The sequence below is a fragment of the Plecotus auritus genome, assembly GCF_963455305.1.
Source record: "Plecotus auritus genome assembly, chromosome: X".
NCBI classification, from domain to species: Eukaryota; Metazoa; Chordata; class Mammalia; order Chiroptera; family Vespertilionidae; genus Plecotus; species Plecotus auritus.
This window is the reverse complement of record NC_137784.1, coordinates 55,248,693-55,275,439: the sequence shown is the minus strand read 5'-3', so window position 1 is coordinate 55,275,439 and position 26,747 is coordinate 55,248,693. Positions and strand designations below refer to the sequence as shown.

The following is a 26,747-nucleotide window of genomic DNA, read 5'->3' as shown; positions in this document are numbered from 1 at the left end:
ATCTTTAACTTTTTCTTCTTCTTCCTCTTCTCAGAGAATACCCTTTAGCATTTCATATAATACTGGTTGGGTGGTGATGAACTCCTTTAGCTTTTTCTTATCTGTGAAGCTCTTTATCTGACCTTCAATTCTAAACGATAGCTTTGCTGGGTAGAGTAATCTTTTTTTTTAAAATATATTTTATTGATATTTTACAGAGAGGAAGGGAGAGGGATAGAGAGTTAGAAACATCGATGAGAGAGAAACATCGATCAGCTGCCTCCTGCACACCTCCTACTGGAGATGTGCCCGCAACTAAGGTACATGCCCTTGACTGGAATCAAACCCGGGACCCTTCAATCCGCAGGCCAACGCTCTATCCACTGAGCCAAACCGGTTTTGGCAGGGTAGAGTAATCTTGGTTGTAGGTTCTTGCTGTTCATCACTTTGAATATTTCTTGCCACTCCCTTCTGGCCTGCATAGTTTATGTTCAGAAATCAGCTGACAGTTGTATGGGTACTCTCTTGTAGGTAACTAACTATTTTTCTCTTGCTGCTTTCAAGATTCTCTCTTTGTCTTTTGCCTTTGGCATTTTAATTATGATGTGTCTTGGTGTGGTCCTCTTTGAATTCCTCTTGTTTGGGGTTCTCTGCGCTTCCTGGACTTGTAAGTCTATTTCTTTCACCAGGTAGGGGAAGTTTTCTGTCATTATTTCTTCAAATAGGTTTTCAATATTTTGTTCTCTCTCTTCTTCTGGCATCCCCATAATTCAGATATTGGTACGCTTGAAGTTGTCCCAGAGGCTCCTTACACTATCTTCATATTTTTGGATTCTTTTTTCTTTTTGTTTTTCTGGTTGGGTGGTTTTTGCTTCCTCATATTTCAAATCTTTGACTTGATTCTTGGGGTCCTCTAGTCTACTGTTGAATTTCTGTATATTATTCTTTATGTCAGACAGTGTATGCTTAATTTCTGACTGGTCCTTTTCCATTTTTTTTTTTGGCATTCTCATTAAGATCCTTGAAGGTCTCACTAAGTTTCTCAGAGGTTTCTAGAAGATTCTTGAGTAACCTTATAACTGTGGTTTTGAACTCTATATCCAGTAGTTTGCTTTCCTCCATTTCTTTCATTTGTGACATGTTTCTTTGTCTCCGCATTTTAGCTGCTTCCCTGTGTTGATGGAGTGGCTTTGTGTGGTAGGTGACCTATAGGGCCCAGTGACTCAGCCGCCCCAATCACCTGAAGTAGACACTCTTGGTGCACCCCTTTGTGGGCTGAGTGCACAGTCTTGTTGTAGTTAAGCCTTGATTGCTGTTGGTACACTGGGAGGAATTGACCTCCAGGCCAATTTTCTGTGAGGACCCACTGTGTCTATAATGGAAGAACTGCTGTGCTGGAGACACCCTTATGGGACAGGACTTGCTTCAGTGAGGCTTTGGTGCTCACTGAGTCTGCCTCTTGAGTGTGTCACTTATGGATGTGAGGAGTTGAAATCTGGTATTGTCTCACACTGACCACTAGGTACACTGGCTCCTGGATCTCCAAAGAAGTGCAAGTCAGCTACTGCCTGAGGCCACCCAGCAGGAGCTACAGGGAGATCTGCAGATTTATCCTCTTTGTTTGGGGTTTGGAAGTTTTGGAGCTGTCGACCCAGCTGCAGTTTGTTAGGTTAAGCTGCGTAAGGGCAGGGCATTCATATGCACAAGCTGCTGCGCACAGTTTGGGTGGGTTTGTAAATTGTGTGTGGCGGGGTCTCAGTCAATCACCAGGGTGTAGCAAACAGTGATGGCTGCCAGTCAGCCATCTCTGTGTCTCCGCGTCTTCGCGTCCAGCGCCCCAGCGCAGTAAACAATGATTCCTGTGAGCACCTCTGCAAGAAAGCCACCCTCACTTTCCGACCTGATGTCAGACAGTCCAGCTTCTCCCCGTAGGAGTCTGGGTCCCCAGAGTCTCGCTGGAAACTGGAGTTCAGAGCAGTCGGGAGCTTGTATCTCCTTCCCGATTAAAAAAAACAATGCACCCAGTCACCAGCCCAATTCGCACACCTCTGTACCTCTGCTTTTCTGCGCCTCTGTATGTCCTACCTGGTCCCAATGCACTTTTTTCTTTCCTTCTAGTTGTAGAACTTCTACTCAGCCAGCTTTCCCATGGTTCTGGGTGATAGTCGTTTTGTCTTTTAGTTGTAGTTTTAGTGTGGTTGTGAGAGGCAGCACATACAGGTGTCTACCTTATGCCGCCATCTTGGTTTTTTCCTATAGTTTTCTTTTTGAGTGCTATCTTTGTCTGTTTTGGGGATGTGTTCCCTCCTTTTCTATATTTTTGGAAAAGATTGTGTAGAATTTATGTTAGTTCTTTTCTAAATGTTTGGTAGAATTCTGAAACTATCTAGTCCTGCAGATTTTTTTCAAGAGTTTTTAAATTACAAATTAAATTTTCTGAATAGAGAACTGTTCAAACTATCTATTTCATATTGGGTGAGTTGTGCTAACTTATGTTTTTCCATGAAGTGACCCATTTCATCTAAGTTATCAATTTTATGTGTATAGACTTATCCATATTATTCCCTTATTATTCTCCCCTCCCCCCCCCCCCGCATTGACCCCTCCAACCCACTCCCTCCCTAGGTGTTCACAGCACTATTGTCTGTCCATTGGTTATGCATATATGCATATTAGTTATTTGGTTAATTTCTCCCCATTGCCCCTCCTTCCCTCTGAAACTCATCCTTCTGTTGCATGTTTCAATGTCTCTGGATCTATATTGTTTGTTAGATTCCACATATAAGTGAGATCATGTGAAACTTGTCTTTCTCTGACTGACTTATTTCGCTTAGCATAATGCTCTGCAGATCCCTCCATGATGTCCAAAAGGGTAAGCTATCTTTTTTTTAACAGCTGCATAGTATTCATTCCATCGTGTAAATGTACCACATCTTTTTTTATTCACTCATCTACTGATGGGCATTTGGGCTGTTTCCAGAACTTAACTATTGTAAATAGGGCTGCTGTGAACATAGGGGTGCATATATTCTTTCTTATTGATGTTTCAGGATTCTTAGGATGTATTCCTAGAAGTGGGATCACTAAGTGAAATGGCAATTTCATTTTTAATTGTTTGAGGAAACTCCATACTGTTTTCCACAATGGCTGCACCAGTCTGAATTCCCACCAGCAATGTACCAGGGTTCACTTTTCTAAGCATCCTCACAAGTACTTGTCATTTCTTGATTTGTTGACAGTAGCCATTCTGGCAAGTGAGAGGTGATGCCTCATTGTTGTTTTAATTTGCATCTCTCTGATGATTAGTGACTTTGAGCATTTTTTCATATGTCTCTTGGCCCTCTGTATGTCCACTTTGGAGAAGTGTCTATTTAGGTCTTTTGCCTATTTTTAAATTGGATTGTTTGTACTATTATTGTTAAGTTGTATGAGTTATTTATATATTTTGGAAATTAACCCTTGTCAGGTGGATCATTGGTAAATATGTTCTCCCATGCAATGGGATCCCTTTCCATTTTGTTGATGGTTTCTTTTGCTGTGCAGAAGTTTTTATTTTGATGTATTCCCATTTGTTCATTTTTTCTTTGCTTCTCTTGCTCTAGGAGATGCACTGGCAAACATATTGCTACAAGAGATGTCTGAGACTTTGCTGCCTATGGTTTCTTCTAGGATTTTTATGGTTTCACAACTTACATTTAAGTCTTTTATCCATTTTCAGTTTAATTTTATATATGGTGTAAGTTGGTGGTCTAGTTTCATTTTTTTTAATGTACCTGTCCAATTTTTCCAACACCATTTAAGAGACTGTCTTTACTCCATTGTATGCTCTTGCCTCCTTTGTCAAATATTAATTGAACATAATGGCTTGGGTTGATTTCTGGGTTCTCTGTTCTGTTCCATTGATCTATATGCCTGTTCCTGTGCCAGTACCAGGCTGTTTTGATTACAGTGGCTTTATAGTATAATTTGATATACAGTACTGTGATCCCTCCAACTTTGTTCTTCTTTCTCAATATTGCTGTGGCCATTTGGTTTCTTTTTTGGTTCCATTATAAATTTTTGGAGTATTTGTTCTAGATCTGTGAAATATGCCATTGGTATTTTAATGAGGATTGCATTGAATGTGTAGATTGCTTTGGGTAGTATTGGCATTTTAATGATGATTTTACCAATCCATGAACATGATATATTTTCCACTTGTGTATATCCTCCTCTATCTCTTTTTTCAACATCTTGTAGTTTTCCAAGTATAGGTCTTTTACCTCCTTGGTTAAATTTATTTCTAAGTATCTTAATATTTTGTTACTAAGATAAATTATTTTTTAGTTTCTCTTTCTGAGAGTTTATTATTGATGTATAAAATGCCATTGATTTCTGTTAATTTTGTATCCTGCTACATTGCCAAATTCATTCATTAAATCTAGTCATTTTTTTGGTGGCGTCTTTAGGATTTTCTTTGTACAATATAATGTCATCTGTGAATAATGACCGTTTTACATCCTCCTTTCCAATTTGGATGCCCTTTATGTTTTCTTCTAGACTTATCCCTGTGGCTAGAACTTCCAGTGCTATGTTGAATAAGAGTGGTGAGCGCAGACATCTCTGTCTTGTTCCTGTTTGTAAGGGACATGCTTTTAGTTTTTGCCCATTGAGTATGATGTTGCCTGTAGTTTGTCATATATGGCCTTTATTATGTTGAAGTAAGACCCCTCTATTCTCACTTTGCTGAGAGTTTTTATCAAAAAAATGGGTGCTGATTTTGTCTAATGCTTGTTCTGCATCTATTGATATGATCATATCATTTTTATCTTTCATTTTGTTTATTTGATATATTGCATTTATTAATGTGAATATTTTACCATCTTTGCATCCCTGGAATAAATCCCACTTGGTTATGGTGGATAAGCTTTTTAATATATTGCTGGATCCAATTTGCTAATATTTTGTTGAGGATTTTAGCATCTATGTTCGTCAGGGATATTGACCTCTAATTTTCTTTCTTTGTAGTGTTTTATCTGGTTTTGGAATTAGGATAATGTTGGCCTCATAAAAATACTTTGGAAGTGTTCCTTCCTCTTCGATTTTTTTGGAAGAGTTTGAGGAGGATAGGTTTGTCTTTGAATATTTGGTAAAACTCCCCTGTGAAGCCATCAAGTCCAGGAGTTTGTGGAAGGGAGAGGGATAGCGAGATAGTAACAGTGATGAGAAACATCATTTGGCTGCCTCCTGCACGCCCCTTAATGGGGATCAAACCCACCACCTGCGTTATGTGCCCTAACTAGGAATCGAATCAGTAACCCATTGGTTCATGGGTCGACACTCAACCACTGAACAACACTGTCCAGGCAGGAGTTTTTTTATTACTGCTTCAATTTCATTAGTTGTTATTAGTCTATTCAAATTTTGATTCTTGCTCAGTCAGTTTTGGAATATTGTATGTTTCTAGGAATTTGTCCATTTTGCCCAGGTTGTCCAATTTGTTGGCATATAGTTGTTTGTAATATTTTTTACAATCCTTTGTATTTCTGTGTGTCAATTGTTACCTCACCTCTTTCATTTTTTATTTTATATATTTGGATCCCCTCCCTTTGTTTCTTTTTTTAACTTTTAAAATATGTTTTTATTGGTTTTTAGAGAAAGAAGAAGTGAGAGGAATAGAGAGATGGAAACATCGATGAGAGAGAACATCATCAATCAGCTGCCTCCTGTATGCCCCCTACTAGGGATTAAGCTCGCAACCTGGGCATGTGCCATGACCAGGAATCATACCAGTGCCCTCTTGGTTCATGGGTTGATGCTCAACCACTGAGCCACACCAGCCAGGCTCTCTTTGTTTCTTGATGAGTCTGGCTAGCAGTTCATCAATATTGTTTATCTTTTCAAAGAACCAGTTCTTGGTTTCATTCATCTTTTGTATTGTTTTTTACTAGTCTCTATGTCTTTATTATTTCCCTGACCCAGCTAACTCTTAGGGCAAAGGTTCCACACCCAAAGAGGCAAGCCAACAGGACCAGAGACTACTACCCTACTCAGCACCAAGCTCTTAAAGCAGAGGTGACATTTAGAAAAAGGCGGTCCACTGTTTCTCGCCCCCCCCCCCCAAAGCTCTGGAGCAGAGGCTCAGAGATTTTTCCCAGAGTGGGGGAAAGGCATTACATAAGAACAGAGAGCTTTAAAGATTTCTCAAAAGGAACTGTACTTGAAACAGTTTGTGGGGAAGTTCCAGGCAAAGAGTGCTCTTGAAAATAATGGAGTCTTTGGTGCTAAACAAGGAAGAGGAGGAAAGATTACCTGAGAGAACCATGGAAAGAGGCATCTAATAAGAGCTTCACTGGGGTCAGAACAAACCTCAAAGATTTTCCTCAAAGACTACCCCTTCAAAAAGGTCTGAATTTAATTGGTTCAGTGTAGAATAACATATGCCTTTGGGCACCGCTGAAAACAATAGAGTAATCATCATTCCATTAGTGAAGCCTAAAAGCTGGGTGTAATACTAGCAGTCAGACCTCTTAATAGAGGTACCACCTCACACCTGTCTAAATGGCTATCATCAACAAACAACAAGTGTTGGTGAGGATATGGAGAAAAGGGAACTCTGGTGGGAATGCAGAGTGGTACAGCCACTGTGGAAACAGTATGGAGTTTCCTCAAAAAAATTAAAAATGGAACTCCCATTTGACCCAGTGATCCCGCTTCTAGGACTATATTCCAAGAAATCAGAAACACTCATCAGAAAGAATATATGCACTCCTATGTTCATAGCAGCACAATTTACAACAGCCAAGATTTAGAAACAGCCTGAGTGCTCATCAGCAGATGAGTGGATTAAAAAACTGGTACATATATACAATGGAATACTGTGCAGCTGTAAAAACGAAAGAACTCTTACCATTTGCAACAGCATGGATGGAACTGGAGAGCATTATGCTAAGCCAAATAAGCCAGTCAGAGAAAGATAAGTATCACATGATGTCACTCATATGTGGAATCTAATGAACAACATAAACTGATGAATAAAAATAGACCCAGAGACATAGAAACATGGAACAGACTGTCAAACCTCAGAGGGAAGGCAAGGGAGAGTGGGGGGGAGAGGGGAGAGATCAACCAATGAACTCATGTGTATATGCATAAGCCATAGACACAGACACTAGAGTGGTGAAGGCAGGGGGAGGGGGATAAGGTCAGAGAAGTCAATGGGGGGAAAGGGGGATATATGTAATACTTTTAACAATAAAGATTTTTTAAAATGAATAAATAACAGTTAACCAAGAACCCTATAACCAGCAAAATTATCTTTCAAAAATGAAGGTGAAGTGAAGACATTACCAGATAAATAAAACCTAAGAGAATGTATTGCTAGCTGACTTGCCTATAAGAAATACTAAAGGAAATTCTTTAAGTTGAAAGCAAGTGACCCCAGACTTTAATTTAAATCCAAACAAAAAAACTCCAGTAATTATATAATTATAGAAGACAGTATAAAGCATATTTGTTCTCTTAACTGCTTTAAAAAGCAAATGTATAAAATACATTATATTATATAACTGTTTTACTGAGCTTTTCACATTATAAAAGTGTAATATGAAAATAACAGCACAAAGAAGGCAGGTGGGAGCCTATTTTGGAGTAAGGAAATGACACTAAAGAATAACTCTAAGTCACAGGGGGAAATGAAAAGAACCAGAAATTGTAAATAAGAAAGTTAATATAAAAAACTATAAATATATACTTGTCCTTACTTAGCTTCTTTTAAACACATAAAATTATATAAAGTGATTATAACTATTACTAGAGGCCCAGTGCACGAATTTGTGCACAGGTGGGGTCCAGCTGACCTGGCCCCAATCTGGGCAGATTGGAGCTGGGCCTGTCAGGAGGAGGAGATGGCAGGAGGTTGACCAGCCGGCCCACCCCAATCTGGGCCCAATCAGGGCCAGGCTGGCTGTGGGGAGGGGTCGTGAGCGATTGGCTGGTGGGCCCCACCCCCGATTGGTGTTGGGGGCCGATTGGGGGTGGTAGCTGATTGGGGGCAGGGCCGGCCATGGGGAGGGGCTGTGGGCAGTGGGCCAGCCAGTCCCACCCCCAAATGGGGTGGGGGTGCCAATCGGGAGCCAGCAGCCTGGGGGAGGGGCCATGGATGGTTGGCTGGTCAGGGGGTGGGGCCGGGTGGGGGGAGGGGCTGCAGGAGGTTGGCCGGCCAGCCCTGCCCCCTATTGGGGTGGGGGGTGATCAGGGGTGGGGCCAGCCAGGAGGAGGGACTACGGGCTGATCAGGGTGGTGGGGGCCCTTCGGGGATGGGGCTGGCCAGGGGGAGGGGCTGTAGGAGGTTGGCCGGACAGCCCCACCCCCTATTGGGGTGGGGGGTGCAATCAGGGGCGGGGTGGCCAGCAGGAGGGGCTGCAGGCCTATCATGGTGAGGCGGGCTGATTGGGAGCAGGGCTGGCCAGGGGGAAGGGCGGGGGGGGGCGTTTGGCTGTCCTGCCCTTGATTGGGGTGGGAGAGTCTGATCAGGGGTGGGCCGGCCAGGGGGAGAGGCCATGGGAGGTTGGCCAGCCAGCCCCACCTTCTGATCAGGCCAGTTCGCTGGGCACAGTGGGCGTCATAGCAACCAGTCATTACAGTCGTTACAGTGTTGTCGTCGCTGGCTTTTTATATATATAGATTGTTGAATTGTCTACTTTAAAACTTACTGCAGAGCTACAGTAATCAGTACAGTGTGGTATTGCCATGTCCAGTATGGCTCAGTTGGCTGAGCATCATCCCATGAACCAAAAGTTCATAGGCTTGATTCCTGGTCAGGGTATTGGTCTTGAGCCCCAGTAGGGGGCATGCAGGAGGCAGCTGATTGATGTTTCTCTCTCACATCGATGTTTCTCTGTCCCTTACCTTACTTTCTCTCTAAAATAAAAAACATGTTTTCTAAAAAATACTGTGTGATACTGACACAAAGATAGACATAGATAAATCAAGTAGAATTAAGAGTCAGAAACAAACCCTCACATTTATGGTCCATTGATTTCTGACAAGATTGTCAAGAATATTTAATGTGAAAAAATAGTCTTTTTAACAATGTTTCTGGGAAAAGTGTAAAAAAATGAAGTTGGGACCCCTACCTCACACTATATACAAAAATTATCTCAAAAAGGATCAAAGACCTAAATATCAGAGCTATAAATATAAAACTAGTAGTTTTATAAACTAACATTATAAAACTCTTAGAATAGTCTTAAATCTTTGTGAATTTCGTTAGGCAATGGTTTCTTAGATATGACACCAAGAGCACAAGCAATAAAATAAATTAGATTTCAGCAACATTAAAACTTTTCTACAAACAAAAACATCAACTAAGTAAAAAGATAACCCACATGATGGCAGTATCATATATCTGGAAATCATATATCTGTTAAGGGACTTATAATTAAAGTATATAATGAACTCTTAAAAATAAACTAGAGGCCCGTTGCACGAAGATTCGTGCAGTAGGCCTTCCTTCACCTGGCTGCCGGCAACAGTTTTCCTCTGGCACCCACGACCCAGTCCTTTGCTCTGGCCAGAGTCTGCAGGCTTCTCGCTGACTCCGGCTGGAGTCTTTGCTCTGCTCTGGCTGGAGCGCCAATCCTGTAGCTCCCTCCTCCCCCCGCCCTTCTCCTCATAGCAGGCATCCTGCCCCACCCAGCTGCTCTGTGCCTGGAGTAGCTGGGGGGTGGGGCTGCTGCCATCTTTATCCTGCTAATTTGCATATTCCCTCCTGATTGGCTGGTGGGAGTCATGGAAGTACAGTCAATTTACATATTTATCTTTTATTAGTGTAGATAATATAAAGATAACTAATTTTTTTAATGGGCAAAGGATCTGAATAGACATTTCTCCAAAGAAGATAAACAAATGACCAATATGCATATGGAAAGATTCTTAACACCATTAGTCATCAAAAATTGGCAGGTCAAAACACAATGATCTACCACTTGATACCCACTACGATGGCTATAATCAAAATTACAGAAAATAACAACTATCGAGAAGGATTTGGAGAAATTGGTACCATCCTACACTGTGTGGCTGTAAAATGGTACAGTTGCTTTGGAAAACAGTTTGGCAGTTCCTCAGGAGGTTAAACATAAAATTACCCAGCAATTTCACTTTTAGGTATATACACATAAGAAATGAAAACATATGCCAAGCAAAGACTCATACATAAATGTTCATAGCAGCATTATTTATAATAGCCCAAAATTTTATCAACTGATGAATGGCTAAACAAAATGTGGTATTTCCATACAATGGAATATTATTTGGCCATTAAAAAAAACACACACAAAATACTGACACATGCTACAATATGGATGAACCTTGTAAACATTAGCATGCTAAGTGAAAGATGCCAGTCATAAAGGACTACGTAATGTGTGATTCCATTTATCTTAAATGTTCAGAATAGGCCAAGCTATGAGAGACAGAAATTAGATTAGTGTTTGCTCAGGAATTTGGGGGGAAGGGGCGTAATAGGGAGAAATGGGGAGTGATTGCTAATGGCCATAGGTTTTCCTTTCAATGGAATGTTAATATTCTAAAATTGGTTGTGGTGATAGTTGCAGAACTGTGTGAATATACTAAAAACCACTGCCTTGTACACTTTTAAGTAGACAAAGTGTGAATTATACATCAATAAAGCTGATGTACACAATATTTACTTCAGGAACCCTGAGGAGAGCCTAAAAAGATAGTCATTTATGTTTCAGTATACCTACAATTTTGTTAGAGTTCCATATGACTGCCATATTTATTAAAGGTGTTGAGGACAGAGAAAACTGGCTTCAGATAATGAGCCCCAGAAAATCATCAAACACCTCCATTTGGTGACACTGATTTGTGTTTCACATAGGCAAGTCAATGTTAATTTGGGGTGAGTAGCTGCATGGATGCATTTTTTAATATGTATTTTTATTGATTTCAGAGAGGAAGGGAGAGGGAGAGAGATAGAAACATCAATTATGAGAATCATTAATTGGCTGCCTCCTGCACACTCCCTACTGGGGATTGAGCCCAAAACCCAGGCATGCGCCCTGACTGAAAATTGAACCGTGATCTCCTGGTTCGACCATTGAGCCAAGCCAGCTGGGCCATGGATGCATTTTTTATTGAAGATTAATGTTTCTTCTGAACAGTGCTGGACATGAGAGCTAATGCAAATGAAATAAAACCCGTCCCAGTGTTTCCTAACTCATTGAATGGCACTACCATTCTTCCATTTGCCTAAGAGTTATCCTCAACTCCTTCACTCCCTTTTCTAGTCTATCACCAAGTCTAACTCCTAAATATCTCAATTTCATTCACTTCTTCCTGTCTTCCACCTTCACCAACCTAGTTCAACTTACCATCTTTTACCTCAGCTACTGCAGGAAACTTTTAGCTGCTCTCCTCGCATCTTTTTCTTTCTTCTATGCCTTTCTTCATCCAGCAACCAAAACAAGCTTTTAAAATTTAAAATGTGCAACCTTGCTTAATCTTCTACACTAGTTTCTCATTGCTCTTTTTTTTTCCCCCGATGATATTTATTAACACTGGGGACAGTGAAACAAGGAAGGGCCTAGGATTAATAGAAGAGTGACTAGGTTGGGAAATGAGCCAGTTGCTCTTTTTTTTTAAAAAAAAAAATCTTTATTGTTCAGATTATTACAGCTGTTCCTCTTCCCCCCCCCCATAGCTTCCCTCCACCCAGTTCCGCACCCCACTCCAGTCCTCCCCCCCATCACTGACCTCGTCCATAGGTGTAAGCTCTCTGTCTAATCTCTTCCCACACCCCACACAACCCTTTTCCCCCAAGAATTGTCAGTCTGCTCCCTTTCCATGCCCCTGATTCTATTACATTCACCAGTTTGTTCTGTTCGTCAGGTTTTTTATTCATTTTATTTTTATTTTTATTTGTTTAATTTCTTTCTTGATTAAGGTATTACATATGTGTCCTTATTCCCCCATTACCCCACCACCTCCCACTCATGCCCCCACCACCCTGTTGTCTGTGTCCATTGATTAGGCTTACATGCATGCATATAAGTCCTTTGGTTGATCTCTCCTCCTTACCCCCACCCTCCCCTACCCTCCCTCTGAGGTTTGACGTTCTGATTGATGTTTCTCTGTCTCTGGATCTATTTTTGTTCATCAATTTATGTTGTTCATTATATTCCACAAATGAGTGAGATCATGTGATATTTATCTTTCTCTGCCTGGCTTATTTCACTTAGCATAATGCTCTCCATCTCCATCCATGTTGTTGCAAATAGTAAGAACTCCTTTTACCGCAGTGTAGTATTCCATTGTGTAGATGTACCACAGTTTTTTAATCCACTCATCTGCTGATGGGCACTTAGGCTGTTTCCAAATCTTAGCTATGGTAAATTGTGCTGCTATGAACATAGGGGTGCATATATCCTTTCTGATTCGTGTTTCTAGTTTTAGGATATATTCCTAGAAGTGGGATCACTGGGTAAAATAGGAATTCCATTTTTAGTTTTTTGAGGAAACTCCATACTGTTCTCCACAGTGGCTGCAACAGTCTGCATTCCCACCAGCAGTGCACGAGGGTGCCTTTTTCGCTGCATCCTCACCAGCACTTGTCATTTGTTGACTTGTTGATAAAGCCATTCTGACAGGTGTGATGGTAGCTCATTGTTGTTTTGATTTGAATCTCTCTGATGATTAGTGACTTTGAGCAGGTTTTCATATGTCTCTTGGCCTTCTGTCTTCTTTCGAAAAGTGTCCATGTAGATCAGTTGCCCATTTTTTGATTGGGTTGTTTATCTTCTTTTTGTTAAGCTGCATGAGTTCCCTGTAAATATTGGAGATTAAACCCTTTTCGTTGATATCATTGGCAAATATGTTCTCCCATGCAGTGGGCTTTCTTCTTGTTTTATTGATCGTTTCCTTTGCTGTGCAAAAGCTTTTTATTTTGATGTACTCCCATTTGTTTATTTTCTCTTTAGTTTCCATTGCCCTAGGAGCAGTATCAGTGAAGAAATTGCTTTGGTATATGTCAGAGATTTTTCAGCCTATGGATTCCTCTAATATTTTTATGGTTTCCCGTCGTATGTTTAAGTCCTTGATCCATTTTGAGTTTATTTTTGTGTATGGTGTAAGTTGGTGATCTAGTTTCATTTTTTTGCATGTATCTGTCCAATTTTCCCAACACCATTTGTTAAAGAGACTGTCTTGACTCCATTGTATGTTCATGCCTCCTTTGTCAAATATTAATTGAGCATCGTGATTTGGGTCGATTTCTAGGTTCTCTGTTCTATTCCATTGATCTATATGTCTGTTCTTGTGCCAATACCAGGCAGTTTTGAGAACAGTGGCTTTGTAATACAGCATGATATCTGTTATTGAGATTCCACCTACTTTGTTCTTGCTCAGGATTGCTGAAGCTATTCGGGGTCTTTTTTTATTCCAGATGAATTTTTGGAAAGTTCGTTCTAGGTCTATGAAATATGCCGTTGGTATTTTAATGGGAAGTGCGTTGAATTTATAGATTGATTTGGGTAGTATGGACATTTAGATGATGTTGATTCTACCAATCCATGAACATGGTATGTTCTTCCATCTGTTTATGTCTTCCTCTATCTCTTTTTTCAGTGTCCTGTAGTTTTCCACATATAGGTCTTTTACCTCCTGAGTTAAGTTTATTCCTAGGCATCTTAATTTTTTTGGTGCGATGGAAAATGGGATTGCTTTTTTAGTCTCTCGTTCTGTAAGTTCATTATTGGTGTATAGAAATGCCATAGATTTCTTGGATTTAATTTTGTATCCTGCTACATTGCCTAATTCATTTATTAAGTCTAGTAATTTTTTGATGGAGTCTTTAGGGTTTTCTATGTACAGTATCATGTCATCTGCAAATAAGGACAGTTTTACTTCTTCTTTTCCTATTTGGATGCCTTTTATTTCTTCTTCTTGTCTTATTGCAATGGCTAGTACTTCCAGCACTGTGTTGAACAGGAGTGGTGAGAGTGGGCATCCCTGTCTTGTTTCTGTTTTTAGGGGAAATGGTTTTAGTTTTGTCCATTGAGTGTGATGCTGGCAGTGGGTTTGTCATATATGGCTTTTATTATGTTGAGGTATGATCCTTCTATTCCCACCTTGCTGAGAGTTTTTATCAAGAAAGGGTGTTAGATTTTGTCAAATGATTTTTCTGCATCAATTGATATGACTATGTGATTTTTATCTCTCAATTTGTTTATGTGATGTATCACATTTATTGACTTGGGGATATTGTACCATCCTTGCATCCCCAGGATAAATCCTACTTGGTCATGGTGTATGATCTTTCTGATGTACTTCTGGATCCGATTTGCTAGAATTTTGTTGAGGATTTTGGCATCTATGTTCATGAGGGATATTGGTCTGTAATTCTGTTTCATTGTGTTGTCTTTATCTGGTTTTGGTATTAGGGTGATGCTGGCTTCATAGAAGGAGCTTGGAAGTGTTCCTTCCTCTTGAATTTTCTATAATAGTCTGAGGACGATAGGTTTTAGTTCTTCCTTGAATGTTTGGTAAAACTCCCCTGTGAAGCCATCTGGCCCCGGGCTTTTGTTTGCTGGAAGCTTTTTGATGACTGCTTCAATTTCTTCCATAGTTATCAGCCTATTGATATGTTTAGATTCTTCCTGAGTAAGTTTTGGAAGGTTGTATTTTTCTAGGAATGTGTCCATTTCCTCCTGGTTGTCTAGTTTGTTAGAATAGAGTTGTTCATAGTATTTTTTAATAATCCTTTGTATTTCTGTGGGGCCTGTTGTTATTTCTCCTCTTTCATTTCTGATTTTGCTTATTTGGGTCCTCTCTCTTTGCTTCTTGGTGAGCCTGGCTAGAGGTTCATCAATCTTGTTTATCCTTTCAAAGAACCAGCTCTTGGTTTCATTGATCTTTTGTATTTTTTGTTGTTGTTGTTGTTCTCTGTGTCATTCATTACTGCCCTGATCTTTATTATTTCCTTCCTTCTGCTCACTGTGGGCATTTCTTGTTGCTCTCTTTCCAATTCTTTGAGTTGTTGAGTTAGAGGATGTATTACCATTTTTTCTTGTTTTTTGAGGCAGGCCTGTAGAGCTATAAACTTTTCTCTCAGGACTGCTTTCATCGTTTCCCATAGATTTTGGAATGTTGTGTTTTTATTGTCATTAGTCTCCAGGATGTTTTTAATTTCTTCTTTGATCTCATTGATAAACCAATCATTGTTTAATAGCATGCTATTCAGCTTCCAAGTGTTTAAAGTTTTTGGAATGTTTTTATCATAGTTTATTTCTAATATTATGCCATTGTGGTCTGAGAAAATGCTTGATATGATTTCAATCTTTTTTAATTTGGGGAGACTTTGCTCGTGACCCCATATGTGGTCTATTTTTGAAAATATCCCATGTGCACTTGAGAAGAACGTATATTCTGTGGCTTTGGGGTGAAATGCTCTGAATATGTCAATAAGGTCCATCTGATCTAGCGAGTCATTTAGAATTGCTGTGTTTTTACTGATTTTTTTTGTCCAGAGGATCTATCCAGTGATGTCAGTGGTGTATTAAAGTCCCCTACTATGATTGTATTGTTGTCAATCTCTCCCTTGATATCTTCCAGGAGTTTTTTTATGTATTTGGGTGCTCCTGCATTGGGTGCATATATGTTTATCAGGGTTATATCCTCTTGTTGTATCGACCTCTGTATTATTATGAAGTGGCCTTCCTTATCTCTTGTTATGGCCTTTACTTTGAGGTCTATTTTGTCAAAAATAAGTACTGCTACCCCAGCTTTTTTTTCATTTCCATTTGCCTGAAAGATGTTTTTCCATCCCTTCACTTTCAGTCTGTATGAGTCCCTTTTTCTGAGGTGGGTCTTTGTAGAAAGCATATATATGGGTTGTGTTTTTTTATCCATTCAGCCACTCGATGTCTTTTGATTAGAGCATTTAGTCCATTTACGTTTAAAATTATTATTGAAAGGTACTTATTTGTAGCCATTTTTATTTTTTGTGTCTGTGTTCCTTCTTACCTTTTTATTTCTTCTTTTTACACCAGTCCCTTTAGCATTTCTTGCATTGCTGGTTTGGTAGTGATAAACTCTCTTAGCATTTTTTTGTCTGTGAAGCTCCTTATTTCCCCTTCAATTTTGAATGATAACCTTGCTGGATAGAGTATTCTTGGATTCAGTCCCTTGGTTTGCATCACTTTGTAAATTTCCTTCCATTCTTTTCTGGCCTGTTGTGTTTCTATTGAGAAATCATTTGATAATCTAATGGGAGTTCCCTTGTATGTAACTTTCTGTCTCTCTCTTGCAGCCTTTAAGATTCTCTCTTTGTCCTGAATATTTGCCATCGTAATTATGATGTGATTTGGTGTGGGTCTTTTGGGGTTCATCCTGTTTGGGACTCTCTGAGCTTGTGTGTCCTTTTTCTTTGCCACATCAGGGAAGTTTTCTGACATTTCTTCAAATAGTTCTTCTAACCCTTGTTCCTCTTCCTGTTGTCTGGAACCCCTATTATTTGTATGTTGCTTTGTTTCATGTTGTCCCATAGCTCCCTTAGGCTCTCCTCCTGTCTTTTAATTTTTTTATCCAGTTGCAATTCAGTTTGGCTGTGTTTTGCTTCCGTGTCTTCTAATTCACTAATTAGGTCCTCCGCTTCTCCTAGTTTACTGTTGAAACTTTCCATAGTGTTTTTTATTGTAGCTATATCACTCTTCATTTCTTCTTGATTCTTACATAAGTTGTTGATTTTTTCATCCATTTCTTCTTGATTCTTACATAAGGTGTTGATTTTTTTCTTCCATCTGGTTTATGAACTCTATGACCCTTATTCTGAATTCTTTTTTGACATATTGCATGCCTCTATTTCACTTAGCTCCTTTTCTGGTGATTCCTCCTTTTCTTTCCTTTGGGGGTATCTTTGTCTACCCATTTTTGGTCTCACCGACTGATCTAGATATTGAGCTGTGCAGGGGCTGCTCCTTGGGTGGCAGTGGCTTCTCTGGCTGCGGTTGCTCCTCGGGTGGTTACGGTAGCAGCTGCTTCTCAGTTGGCAGCAGCTCCTCTGGTGGGTGCTGTTCGCAGCAGTGGTGCCTCCTCTGGCTGGTGGGGGAGGCTGCTCATATAGCTGCTGTTCCTTGGACTGGGGTGGGCTGATTATGGGGTTGCTTCTCCTCGGATGGTGATGGGTTGCTCATGACCGCTGCTCCTTGGATGGGGGCCAGCTGCTCACATGGCTGCTGCTCCTCATTCATTTGATTTTTAGATTCACTTGTTGATAAATATGTATTTGCTGTCAGTTCGTTGTTCATATTTTTTTTATTTTTCTTTTATTTTTATTTTTTATCTCATTTTTTTCCTTTTAATAAATCTTTATTCAGATTATTACAATTGTTTCTCCTTTTTCCCCCCATAGCTCCCCTCCACCCAGTTCCCACCCCACCTTCTGCCATTACCTCCCCCCCACTGTCCTCATCCATAGGTGTATGATTTTTATCCAGTCTCTTCATGAACCACCCATACCCCTTTCCCCCTGAGAATTATCAGTCCACTCCCTTTCTATGCCCCTGATTCTATTATATTCACCAGACTATTCTGTTCCTCAGGTTTTTAATTCACTTGATTTTTAGGTTCACTTGTTGATAGATATGTATTTGTTGTTCATCATTTTTATCTTTACTTTTTTCTTCTTCCTCTTCTTTAAGAATACCTTTCAGCATTTCATATAATACTGGTTTGGTGGTGATGAACTCCTTTAGCTTTTTCTTATCTGTGAAGCTCTTTATCTGCCCTTCAATTCTGAATGATAGCTTTGCTGGGTAGAGTAATCTTGGTTGTAGGTTCTTGCTATTCATCACATTGAAAATTTCTTGCCACTACTGAATGGCCTGCATAGTTTCTGTTGAGAAATCAGCTGACAGTCATATGGGTGCTCCCTTGTAGGTAACTAACTGTTTTTCTCTTGCTGCTTTTAATATTCTCTCTTTGTCTTTTGCTCTTGGCATTTTAATTATGATGTGTCTTGGTGTGGTCCTCTTTGGATTCCTTTTGTTTGGGGTTCTGTGCGCTTCCTGGACTTGTAAGTCTATTTCTTTCACCAGGTGGGGGAAGTTTTCGGTCATTATTTCTTCAAATAGGTTTTCAGTATCTTACTCTCTCTCTTCTTCTGGCACCCCCATAATTCTGATGTTGGTACACTTGAAGTTGTCCCAGAGTCTTCTTACACTATCTCCAACTTTTTGGATTTTTTTTTTCTTTTTGCCTTTTCGGTTGAGTGTTTTTTGCTTCTTTGTATTTCAATTCTTTGACTTGATTTTTGTGTTCCTCTAGTCTGTTTTTGGGTCTCTGTATAATATTTTTTATTTCAGTCAGTGTATGTTTAATTTCTAGTTGGTCCTTTTTCATATCTTCGAGGGTCTCGTTATATTTATTGACCTTTTCTAGGGTATTCTTGAAAAGCCTTATAACCATGGTTTTGAATTCTATATCCAGTCATTTGTTTTCCTCCATTTCTTTCGTTTGTATCTGATTTTTTGACGCCGATTTTCACTGCTTCCCTGAGTTGGTAAGGTAGATTTGTGTGCTAGGTTTCCAATATGGCCCAGTGGGTCTGCCTCCCCAGTTAACCTGAGGTGGACACTCTTGGTGCACCCCTTTGTGGACTGTGTGTACAGCCTTGTTGTAATTAAGTCTTGATTGTTGTTGGTATCACTGGGAAGAATTGACCTCCAGGACAGTTGGCTGTAAGGATCAGCTGTGTCTATGCTGGGAGAAGTTCGGTGCTGGAGACAGCCTTATAGGATTAGACTTGCCAAATTGCAATAGCCTCTGTGCTCAGCTTGGATGGGGTGGAGTGTCAGTCTTGGCTTCCCGTCAGCCTTGCCCTTGCGTGCACGTGCGCGCCTTCAGACCTCTGCCTTCCCCGGCTCCTGAGTCTCCGCCCGAGAGTCCAGATTCCCATAATTTTTTATCTTTACCTTTTTCTTCTTCTTCCTCTTCTTAGAAAATACCCTTCAGCATTTCATATAATCCTAGTTTGGTGGTGATGAACTCCTTTAGCTTTTTCTTGTCTGTGAAGCTCTTTATCTGACCTTTAATTCTAAATGATAGCTTTGCTGGGTAGAGTAATCTTGGTTGTAGGTTCTTGCTGTTCATCGCTTTGTATATTTCTTGCCACTCCCTTCTAGCCTGCATAGTTTATGTTCAGAAATCAGCTGACAGTCATATGGATAATCCCTTGTAGGTAACTAACTGTTTTTCTCTTGCTGCTTTTAATATTCTCTCTTTGTCTTTTGCCCTTGGCATTTTAATTATAATGTGTCTTGGTGTGGTCCTCTTTGGATTCCTCTTGTTTGGGGTTCTCTGCGCTTCCTGGACTTGTAAGTCTATTTCTTTCACCAATTAGGGGAAGTTTTCTATCATTATTTCTTCAAATAGGTTTTCAATATGTTGCTCTCTCTCTTCTTCTGGCACCCCCATAATTCAGATGTTGGTATGCTTGAAGTTGTCCCAGAGGCTCCTTACACTATCTTCATATTTTTGCATTCTTTTTCCTTTTTTGCTTTTCTGGTTGGGTGTTTTTTGCTTCCTTGTATTTAAAATCTTTGATTTGATTGTTCAGATCCTCTAGTCTGCTGTTGGATCTCTGTATATTATTCTTTATTTCAGTCAGTGTATACTTAATTTCTGATTGGTCCTTTTTCATATCGTTAAAGGTCTCTCTAAATTTCTCAGAGGTTTCTAGAAGAATCTTGAGCAACCTTATAACCGTGGTTTTGAACTCTATATCCAGTAGTTTGATTTCCTTCATTTCTTTCATTTGTGATATGTTTCTTTGTCTTTGCATTTTGGCTGCTTCCCTGTGTTTGTTTCTATGTACTGGGTAGCTGCTAAGTCTCCTTGAGTTGATAAAGTGACCTTGTGTGGTAGGTGTCCTATAGGGCCCAGTGTCTCTGCCTCCCCAGTCCCCTGAGTTAGACGCTCTTGGTGCACCCCTTTGTGGGCTGTGTGCACAGTCTTGTAGTTAAGCCTTGATTGCTGTTGGTATCACTGGGAGGAAATGACCTCCAGGCCAGTTGGCTGTGATGACCAGCTGTGTCTACACTGGAAGATCTGTTGCACAGGAGACACCCATAAGCAGGACTTGCTTCATTGCGGCTTTGGTGCTCACTGATTCTGCCCCTTTAGTGTGTCTCTTATGGATGTGAAGATTTCTAATCCAGTATGGTCTCACTCTGACCCCTGAGTACACTGGCTCTTGGATCTCCAAGGAGTTGCAAGGTCAGCCACTGTCTGGGGCCTCCCAGCAGGAGCTACAGAGACATCTGCAGATTCCTCCTTTTTGTTAGTTTCAAATCTTTAATACATTTTTTAATATATTTTTATTGATATTTTACAGAGAGGAAGGGAGAGGGATAGAGAGCTAGAAACATCGATCAGCTGCCTCCTGCACACCTCCCACTGGGGATGTGCCCATAACCAAGGTACATGCCCTTGACCGGAATTGAACCCGGGACCCTTCAGTCCTCAGGCCTCCTCCTTTTTGTATGGGGTTTGAAAATGCCCAGACGAGGCCCAGCTGTGAAGCAAGGCAGGCTAGTGCTAATGCTGGGCCTTGGGCCTTCTTTTGGAATCTCTGGGGCTCTCTGACCCAGCTGCAGTTTGACAGGTTTTAGGCGGAGAAAGGACAGTCCATTCATATGCAAAAGCCTATACACACAGTTTGGGTGGGGTTGTAAATTGGGCAGGGCAGGGTCTCTGAGAATTGCCATGGCAGAGCAAACAGCAATGGCTGCCAGTCAGCCCTGCACCAGAGAGGTCCCCAGGTCTCCGTGTCCCGCGCCCTCATGCAACAACAATGATCACTGTGAGCACCTCAGAGAGAAAGCCGCCCTGGTGTTCCTGTCCCGATGCCAGACAGTCCAGTTTGTCCCTGTATGTCTCGCCTGGAACTGGAGTTCAGAGCAAGCAGGATCTTGTATCTCCCTCCCGATTAAAAGAGCAGCACATTCAGGTGCCAACACTTTCCATGCCTCCGCACCTCTTACCAGTCTCAATGCTCTTTATTCACCTCTCTAGTTGTGGAACTTCCACTCAGCCAGCTTTCCCACGGTTCTGGGTGGCAGTTGTTCTGCCGTTTAGTTGTGGTTTTGATGTGGTTGTGAGAGGCAGCAAGTATAGGTGTTTACCTATGCCACCATCTTTGCTCTTAAACACCAAAATCCTGAATGTGGCCCACAAGGCCATGGCTGCCTGTCTGAGCTCATCTTGAGCCACTCTTTCCCTTACTCTCTGCACTGTTATCCACACTATACTCTATAAGGTCACTAATTACCACCTCCTAGACAAATTTAATGGCCTCTTTCTTTTCCCTGACCTTCATTATTGACCACTGCCTCCTTATTGAAATTCTCTCTTACTTTTTCCTTTATTTTCTCATCATTCTGTGTGTCTTTTTCCTCTTACTACCCAACTATGAATGTTTCCAATATTCTTTAGTCTTTAGCTCTGTACATTCTATACCTTGTCCTTTACGTAAATCAATTGGCAGCAACCATTAACTGAGTTCCAGTCCATATCTGTAAACAGCCTATGTGATATCTCCAAAGTTACCTCAATCCCAAAATGATTAAAACTTATTAGTATCTTGATCCTGTATCCCCAGAAACATTTCTTTCCAATTTCTTCTTTCAGTGCCATCAGCATTCTCTCAGCCATTCTATGTACTTTAGAACCATTTTCAACGGTCCTAGCTTATAGTCCCCATATCAAATAAGTTACCAGGTTCTATTATTTCTTACATGTTTCCATTTCCATTGCCATTATTTTAGTTCTGATCCTCATCACTTCATCCTTAGACTCTTAGAACTCCATTTAAACAAATCTTGCTGTCTGTGTTTTCTCTCACTCACGTCTGTTCTAAACACCACTGGCATTTCAGTCTTAATTAAAGCTCCAATTTCATCATATCACTTCCCTTCTCATAAAGTTTCAGTGACTTCTAATTACCAGCAGAAGAAATTCTGAGATCTGTAGCTTATAATGCAAAATCCCTTACATTCCAGGCCAACATTTCAAAATTATATTCTACAAGATGTTAGTAAAAATCTGCATACCCTGGATTAAACAAAGTCATGTGGTTTCTTTACTGTAAAACTTCCTAAAACTTTTAATGAACTAATGTGCATTACAATGCTCCAAAAAGGTTTATAGAGAATGCAGTATTTCCAAAACATATTTGACCCAATTATTATGACCATCTATTAACATTTTTTGTAATACTAATGTTCTAAGAAAACGCATTTAGGAAATGCTGAGGTAGCCTCCTCCTACATTTCTAGTCCTATTTCCCATTAATTTATTTACATACAGTGTCTGCTTAGGCCAAATAACTATTAGTTTCCCTGAGTCATGCTCAGTCTCAAGCACAATCCAAGTTTTTATTTATTCTGTTTTGCCCATATGGAATGCCCTTCTCTCTCTGATGTCTGTGTATTTGTAATTTTTATTTACATAATTCATGTATCTTAAAATTCACAATTTCCAAGTATACAATTCCATTGTTTAGAACATTCACAAAATTGTGCAACTATCACCAGTACCTAACTCCAGAATATTTTCATCAGCCCAAAAAGAAACCCCATAACTATTAGCAGTCATTCCCTATTATCCCTCCTCCAGCCCCTGGCAACCACCAATCTGCTTTCTATCTCTATTTGCCTATTCTGGACATTTCATATAACCCTTGTATATCTAGATCCTACTCATATACCCTAAGACCATGTTTGTTTGTTCAGTCTTTTTTTATTATTCATTCAGTTAAAATCACAACATTGTTAGACACTGTCAAGCTGTGAATATGTAAAGTAGATGATACTTTGCCTTGAAGAAACTCCCAGCCTAGTAGAAGAGATAGACAACACAGTGTTACAAGTGCTATTGTAGTGCTGTGAACAAAGTGCCATAGGAACAAATTGGCGGGGATAATAACTTGTGGAGAATCAGGGGAAGCTTCACCAAGTAGGTTGCATTTGACCAGATATCGATTCATTTGTTCATTCGTTGATTTATTCATTCAGCAAACACCTATTGTGCCCCTATCATGTACCAGCCACAGTGTTGGATTCTGAGTATACAAAGATGAACAAGACAAATTCCTGTGCCTCAAGGAGATCAACAGTCTGCAGGAGATAAATTATATAAATAGTTTCAAACAACCTGATAAGTTGTGTTAGAAGAATTTAATACTTGGTATGGTAACAGAGAGATAGGAGTAACTAACTCTTTGTGAATTTGAAGAAAAAATAAAAGTTTACCAAGTGGACAAGGGGTTGGCATTTCAAGCAGAGAAACTAGACCTCTGACTGTGCCAACCTAATGCTCTTTTTTTTCACTGAATGAGAATGCTTAATGCCTGTGTTGCTCTGACTAACCCTTAGTTATAAATCTTGTGTAGTCTCTTTATATGAAGATACCTTGTCTCCCCAAAGGCACTATGTGTCCTTTAGGATAAGAGCTTTATCTTGTCCCTCTTAGCATCCTCATTTTCATAGTGTTTTATGCATTGTGATTTTTTAAAATCCTCATCCAAGGATATGTTTTTAGTGGTTTTTGGAGAGAGAGGCAGGGAGATGGAGAGAAAGAAACATCAACTGGTTGCCTCCTGTACGTGCCCAACTGAGATCAAACCCTCAACCTGGGTATGTGCCTTGACGGAATTGAACCCATGACCTTTCAGACACTCCAACCAACTGGGACCACACCGGCCAGGGCCATAATAATTACTTTATAGATCCAAATTAGTGAATTACAGCTGAGACAACATCATTCACATTCTCAATGTCATTGACGGCTGTTTCCTCTTCCAACAACCTGACACCTAGTGTGTAGATGAAGGGCTTTAACATGGAATGAGCACATGGGTGCTCCCTTTGTAGTCCATCTCCTGTACAAGGGCTAAGAAAGTTGCTCCCTAAGACTAATCTTCTTCACTATTGCAAAATCTTGTACTCATCTAGGTTAAACACACTCATAGGGAAAAGGGACCATTTTAGAAATGTACCCTTTGTTCATAGCCAGGTATATCTTATCAACACTAAAGATTAATACTTATTTTTTAATTACATTTAGTTGATGTTAAATAAAAACAGATTACACTCCATAACCAATTTTTGCCTTAAAGGCAAGAACTGAGTTTTCCTGGAGAAGAAAATCTGTCTCAAGACTTTCACATAGAAGTCCTGCTTAACTTTCCAGCGTGCTGGCCTGCCACACAGATCTCAGAGTCAAGATTGCAACATCAACTCTTACCTGAATTTATAGCCTGTTGGCCTGCCCTACAGATTTCAAACTTGCTAGTCTCTGCAATTGTGCAAGCCAGTTTATTAAAATCAATATCTCTTCCTCCCTAACTCCCTCCATCCCTCTCTCCTTACCACGCGCATGTGTGTATGCAAAAAAAAAAAAAAAGATTAATGTAATTTATATTTCAAGCACGTACTAATTTGGGTAAAGGAACTTAATAGATTCAATAAAACTGCTTCTTGACAACCTTCTCTGAAAATTAGAGGATTACAGGTAGGTATTAAGGAGATCATTGACTGAGGATAGGACCAAGGGAAGCCCCAAACAAAATACAGTGTTTTCTCCTGCTTTAGGGAGACCAGGACTCAGTCCAGGATGGCCTCATTGCTTCTTTGGTTTATGTCACTTCATGAGGTCTTGATCTGGAGTATTCTACAGCTGACAAAGCTTTGAAGTGCTCTTCTGCTCTCCAGGCACACACGATGTCAGCAGAGCACCCATTATTATTTTTTAAATATATTTTTCATTTATTTCAGAGAGAAAGGGAGAGGGAGAGAGAGATAGAAACATCAGTGATGAGAGAGAATCATTGATCGGCTGCCTCCTGCATGCCCCCAACTGGGGATTGAGCCCGCAACCCGGCATGTCCTCTTGACTGGAATCGAACCTGGGACCTTTCAGTCTGCAGACCGACACTGTAGCCACTGAGCCAATCTGGCTAGGGCAAGTACCCATTATTTAATAACAATGGGATGCAGCACTGATATAGTCAGTGCTACAATGATTGTGATAGTATACTCACTGTTCTTGGATTTCAGGAAGGCTACCCAGAAATAGAGATTCTCTGGCTAATGATGATGTCCTGGAATATTGGAATATATATGTATGGCAGGAGAAAGTATGTATCTGCTGAAAAATGGTGTGGCCTGTCATTGCGTTTTCTTGACCACCTTGGCTCCCTCAAGAGAATCTATGAAACTCAGGTGAGGAGGGAGACGCTAGAAGTGGATGGCAGGACTCATGGCAGAGAGGTTCTATCTGGGCTCTCAGTAAAGATTCAATGCTATTTTCCTTGGCTAGGAAAGGTTCTTGATCATCGTTCCTCTCGGTGGTTCCATAGAACTGCAAGAGTTAGGGGACTGTAAACAGTAATTTCTTAGAGTGAAAACCAGGAAGGATGGTGAACAGGGGGAAACTTAGGGATAGCAAATGAAATCTAATTAAGAGGAATACCAAGAATGGGCTACGGATAGGTGCATCACTGTCAGTGCTAGTGCATGCAGGGAAGTACTGGCCTCTGTGAACAAAGACTGTTAAAAAGGTATTTTCTCCAGGAACTATTCTGAGTTGCAGACTTCTAGGCCATTAAACTAACCAGGAGAGGCTTTAGTGGAGAAAAAGTCTTGTTACCAAATAAGAAAGAGCAAAGGATCATTTATGCTTTAGGTATCTTCTCCCTTGTAATAGCTGTCTGTCCCTAGAAAACGGGCCTAGTATGAATAGGGTCCCTCTTCCCCAAGAGTGTACTATATTTTCTCCCCAATGTGGCTCAGGGTTACAGCGGTGGGTAATGTCCAGCCCACAGGCCACATAAGGCCCGCAAAATCATTTGTTCTGGCCCTACCAAGGCAACTGCAGGTGGGACTTGAAATTCAATAAATCTAGGAGCTTTTTTCATAGCAACATAAATTTATATTAAATGAATTATATTAACAAAGGATGTTATAAATATCCAATGGTCCTTGGTAGAATAAACGTTCCCCAACCCTGGGTTAGAGTATCATGACATCACCATGGCTTGGGGAAGCTTTCCCACATATCCTTTCCCCTCAAGAAATCTATTTGCTATTCTTTTTTCCAGGTGAATATTCTGTATAGTGAGCTGGTGGAAGCATTACATAAAAACAAGGGCTCAATTTTTCATGAAGAGTGATAACTGTTGGAACAAGCAATGTGAGCAGGCCAGCTGACAGCAACTGGGAGAAGATGCATGGTCCTGACACTTTGAATATCTAAATTATTGTTAAACTTTCTCTTACGTTTTTGTTTCTGATTTCTCAGGCCCTATTTTCATGTGGTTAAATAACATGTTCTAAAATAAAAGCATTTTGACTCTTACCACTGTGACCAGCTCATTTCTGGGGGGCAAATGAATTTTCCAAAGTGATAAGAATTATATATTGAAATAGTCCACATGAGAGCAACATGATTCATGTCCCACATGAACAAAAAAGAATATTCATCCCATTCTAACACAGGTTGTCTTTTATTCCAGAAGTGCTCAAATTCCCAATACCAGAAGATAACAAGGAACCATAGGCTCTTCATCAGAAGGACCTTTATGGTCCTTGGGCCCAGCGTTGATTGGATTCATGAAATCTCTCTATGACATCCTTGAGAATTGATTGTCCAGTCTCTATCAGAACATGTTCTATGGGAACTCACAAGATTGCTCTATATACCGTTTT

The 26,747-nt window shown here is 40.3% G+C and overlaps 1 protein-coding gene across 1 annotated transcript in view; it reads left to right on the top strand.

The window, feature by feature from the left end:
- The window catches only part of TEX11 (testis expressed 11), a gene marked incomplete at both ends in the record, with an annotated part of 517,390 nt that extends 491,178 nt beyond the window's left edge, over positions 1 to 26,212 (top strand). The window contains 2 exons of the mRNA XM_080652805.1: positions 25,098 to 25,262; positions 26,141 to 26,212. Coding sequence (XP_080508931.1) covers positions 25,098 to 25,262; positions 26,141 to 26,212 — 237 coding nt within the window. The remainder of the gene's footprint in view (positions 1 to 25,097; positions 25,263 to 26,140) is intronic.
- Between the last annotated feature and the right edge of the window lie 535 nt (positions 26,213 to 26,747).